This window comes from Gopherus flavomarginatus, chromosome 11 (assembly GCF_025201925.1).
Source record: "Gopherus flavomarginatus isolate rGopFla2 chromosome 11, rGopFla2.mat.asm, whole genome shotgun sequence".
In the NCBI taxonomy this organism is placed as follows: Eukaryota; Metazoa; Chordata; order Testudines; family Testudinidae; genus Gopherus; species Gopherus flavomarginatus.
Window position 1 is genome coordinate 17,890,870 of NC_066627.1, and position 5,029 is coordinate 17,895,898.

At 40.7% G+C, this 5,029-nt stretch overlaps 1 protein-coding gene across 1 annotated transcript; it reads left to right on the forward strand.

The window, feature by feature from the left end:
* Positions 1 to 2,594: 2,594 nt before the first annotated feature.
* LOC127031257 (olfactory receptor 4D1-like) lies at positions 2,595 to 3,521 on the forward strand. Its single transcript, XM_050918013.1, has one exon. The coding sequence runs from the start codon at positions 2,595 to 2,597 to the stop codon at positions 3,519 to 3,521; it is 927 nt and encodes a 308-aa protein (XP_050773970.1).
* Positions 3,522 to 5,029: the final 1,508 nt, after the last annotated feature.

The following is a 5,029-nucleotide window of genomic DNA, read 5'->3' on the forward strand; positions in this document are numbered from 1 at the left end:
TGGTGAAAAATAGTCTGTTTTTCTTTCTTCCCTACTTTCTAACACGGCAGTCTTCATGAACATGAAATTTCCAAATATGGGTGCCTAGAATTAAACACTAGAGTCTCTACTAGAAAATGACTTGAGGACTAATCTTCAGCAAATAAGCCTATCTCCACATTACAATGTAATTACACTCCAATTACAACCAGGCCTAAGCAGATCTGGTGCAGGCTTTGGCTGGGGGTTTCAATGGGGCATAATGGAATTAGATATCCAAGTTTTGCTATCCTAGATGACTTGCAGTAGTGGCTGAGCACCGACATTCCCTTAGGCTCCTTTCAAAATCTCCACCCAAATTATCTGAATACCCCTGGAGTACAACCAGTGACACTACCGCCTTCAGCCATGCAAGCCCTCGCCAGTCTTTCTAAGCATCTCGGTTGGAGACTAGTTGGAGAAGTTGAAAGGGCATTAAACTAAGAATGGCTGGAAAGGGAGCTAAGGAGGGAAATGTGGGACAAACTCAAACTCATTGTGTCGTGAACAAATTGAACCTCCTGTGCTGAAGGATCTGAAGAGATTATTTTTTCAGTTGTCATATACCAATGCTAGGTAATACGCAAGAGGGAAGGGAAATTCTCACCGATGAGAAGATAGTTGATACAATTGCCCTTTCTGATAACTGATTGGGATGTTAAAATCATTGGTTATCACCTGCTCAGGAAGGAAAGAGTGAATAAAAAGGGGTGTGGTGGGGGGACAGATGGGCCTATCACTCCACATTAAAGACACCAGTACCTGTTTTAGAGTTATTGATAATTCAGAACCACTAGAGCTGGAATACATATGGGTCAGTGTTCTAACTAACAACATTCACGAGGGGATATTGTTAGAGATCATTGAATCAAATCAGAAACCAGGATGAGCTGCTCCTTGAATACCTGTCTCCAATATGTGGAAATAAATATGTTGTAATGGAGGAGCTAAGTTTGGGACACACATATTGAAGGTCTCATGCAGCCAGTAGTAAACACCATTAGAGTTTCTAAAAAATTGTAGATGATGATTTTCTAACCCAAAGGTATTGCACCCAACACAAGATAACTCCATATTGGACCTCATTATGACAAATAAAGATGCATTAATCACTGGACTGGAAGTTGGTGATTTCCTACAGACCAGTAATCATGACCTGATAACATCCATTATGGGCAAAAAAAGGACAGTCCCAACCAGTCATACATATACTTGGTGCTTCAAAAGAACTAATTTCCCAAAGCTGAGGAAAATTATGGACAAAACTGATTTGGGAGGAAAAATTAGACAGGAAATTGAGAATTCTTAAAAAAGAGTTTATTAGATGGTCCAAAAGCCATGATTCTGCAGTCAAGAAAAAGGACATCTTTTGCTAAAAGAAAATTTTGGTTCAATAGCAATGTGAAGGCAGAAATTAGAAAGAATTTAAAGAAAAGCAGTATGTAACAAAATGGGAAAAAGGGGGAAAATAAATAGCAATCAAGTGCATACAATTGGTAAGAGAAGCTAAAGACATATGGGGAAAATCCATGGTTGGCAGGGCTAAGGACAAGAAGAAGTATGTTTTTAAAGTATGTTAGGAACAGAAGAAATCTTAGTAATGATATAGGCCCATTACTACATGGACAAAATAAAATAATTAATATGATGCTGGAACGCAGTAGTGTTCAATATATACTTCTGCTCCCTACGTGAAAAGAAACAGGATGATATATTTGTATGACTTGTGGTTGTTGAATTACTGTCTAGTCCTGCTCATGTTAATCTTTAATAAATCTTGGAATTCTGGGGAAACTCCAGAAGATGGGAACAGTGCTAATTAGAGCTGAGGGAAATTCTGATATTCCAAGATTTCTTTTCATGTTAAACAGCGACAAAAAAATTGACGTTTCAAAAATTTGCATGGAAGATAAATTCTGAAATTTTCCAATTTGTAAATGTGGGAACACTTCAGAGGAGGAGCCAGGAGGTGATTTTCTACCTCTGTGCACAGGGTGGGTGAGACCAATACCAGACTGCTTGATCCAGGTCTGGTATCCATATTTTAAACAAAAAATACTTAAAATTTGGAGATGTTGCAGAAAGAAAGAGTGAGAAAAAAGAGACAGATGGAGATAATGCATGGCAATGTAAGGCTTAAAGAGTTCAATCTGTTTAGCTTATGAAAAAGAAGATTGAGAAGTGATGATTACAGTAAAACAATACCTTTACCTGCTCTAGTGGAGAAAGGCAGAAAAAGAACCAATGGCCAGAAGCTGAGGCCAGACAAATTCAAATTAAAACTAAGGCACACATTTTTCACAAGTGAGAGTGATTAACCATTTAGTGCGAAGTACCAAGGGAAGTGGTAGACTGTCCAGCTCTTGATGTCTTCAGATCAAGACTGGATGCCCTTCTGGAAAATGCATTAGTCAAACACAAGTTATTGGGGTCAATGCAGAGGTATCTGGATGAATCCTCTGGCCTGTGTTATACAGGAGGTCAGACTAAATGATCTTCTGGCCTTAAAATATATGAACCTGTGAATAATAATTAATACTAGTGTTCCCTTTGCAGGCACATTTTAAGGTTGATCAATGGAACAGCAGAACCTCACCAGTAGAGTGAGAGAATTTCTTCTAGTGGGTCTAACCCAGAGTCTGGCACTGCAGAGATTCCTCTTTGTGGTCTTCTTCATAGTCTACATGATGACCTGGCTGGGAAACCTCACCATCATCACCACCGTGATCACTGACCACCAGCTGCACACCCCTATGTACTTTCTGCTGGGAAACTTGGCCTTCATTGACCTGAGCGAGTCCTCGGTCACGGTGCCCAAGATGCTGTGGGACCTCCTGTCCAAGCACAAGACAATCACGTTTGGTGATTGCATGTTACAGATGTTTTTTTTCCACTTCACCGGGGGCGCCGTGGTTTTCTTCCTCATGGTGATGGCACTTGATCGGTATGTGGCTATCCATAAACCTTTGCACTATCTCAGAATCATGAACTGGAGTGTGTGTGTAGGGCTGGTGGCTGGGGCATGGCTAGGTGGTTTTGTCCATTCCATTGTCCAGGTTGCACTAACAATCCAACTGCCTTTCTGTGGACCCAATACACTGGACAATTTCTACTGTGATGTCCCTCAGGTGATCAAATTGGCTTGCACGGACACCTACATGGTGGAGTTGCTGATGGTCTCCAACAGTGGGCTGCTCACCATCATCATCTTCATCATCCTGATTGTGTCATACACAGTCATCTTGGTCAAGATAAGGACCCATGTCCCAGAAGGGAAGCACAAAGCCCTGTCCACCTGCGGAGCCCAGGTTGTGGTGGTGAGCATCCATTTCATGCCCTGTATCTTCATCTATGCTCGACCCTTCAGGAAATTTTCCATGGACAAAGCAGTATCTGCTCTCTATACAGTCATCACCCCAATGCTCAACCCCATGATATACACGCTAAGAAACACTGAGATGAAGAATGCCATCAAGCGATTAATGAACAGGGTCTTCTCATGAAGGAAACCAAATATGTAACATCTTTGTTAGTGGGTCAGTCTTATGTTTGCAACATGTAAAATTAAAGTAGGTGCCCTCAGTTTAAAAAGAGTTTTGGTTTAGATGAGGAATCAAGAATGAATAAAATAAAAAAAATAATCTTCATGAGAAACAAAAAGCAAAGTGCATTTCTATCTGTTTCCAACAGCCTGCAGCAACTTTGGCAACAAAATGGCTACCGTCAATAACAGAATAATGAATATACGTGATACAGCAAACAAAGACAACAGTTACATGGCAACAAATTCCACTTAGACATTTTTTTTCAATTGAAAATAGGTTTTAGACATTTTCATCTACAACATTTAGGATTTTGTCTAAAAAACAAAACTCTGAAAAAAATTGTTTTTATCAACTAAAAATAGATTTTTTTCAGATGTCAGGGTTTCAGTTGCAGTTAAAACCTAGGTGGGTTTGTTTTGTTTGTTTTCCCTGGGAAAAAAAAATTTGTAATATTTTAAATTGTCATCAATTGGGGGAGGGGGGAGACGAAGGGGGAAATATTTCTCAGACAGCCCTGTTAATTGCTATTATTAATATCTCCATATATTATTATTATTCGCCACAGAATGGTGGTGTTAGTGTAGTTGCAGGCATTTTCTCTTACTATAGGTTTGTAAGAGAGCTTAATACAATATGGCCATGATCCTGATTGGAGTTTCTAGGCACTATGCAGGGGAAAAAAAAAAACAACCAATGTTCATATTGTTATCCCCCATATATCCAAACTTGTCTTCTAAGCCTCAGAGCAACTCCCTAGGAGGGCAGGGGTTATGGCATAAATCACATCTCCCGATTAGGCTGGAAACTGGGCTAAATTCCTGGAGTTAGGAGTCTCTTCTGAGGCAGACCACCTCCCTTGTAGCTTTTAATCTATCCTCACCTGGGATGAGGAACATCTCTTGTTCAAGTCATTCCCACTCCCTGAGGGAGAAGATAGAGGTCTATAAAATCTTGACTGGTGCAGAGAAAGTAAATAAGGAACCTAGGGGTCACCAAATGAAATTAATAGGCAGCAAGTTTAAAACAAACAAAAGGAAGTATTTCTTCACACAACGCACAGTCAGCCTGTGGAACTCTTTGCCAGAGGATGTTGTGAAGGCTGAGATTATAACAGGGTTCAAAAAATAACTCAATAAGTTCATGGGGGATAATGGCTATTAGCCAGGATGGACAGGGATGGTGTCCTTAGGCTCTGTTTGCCAGGGGCTGGGAATGGGTGAAAGGGGATGGATCACCTGATGATTATCTGTTCTGTTCATTACTTCTGGGGCATCTGGCATTGGCCATTGTCAGAAGACAGGATACTGGGCAAGATAGACCTTTGGTCTGAGCCAGTATGGCCGTTCTTATGTGTTCTGAAGAAGGGATTTGACTATGGCAGTCACCTGAGAAATAGCAGATCCCTCTTCACAACCCTTCTTGCCCTCGGGCAGAGGGGGAACTTGAACTGGAAGCCTCCCACATCG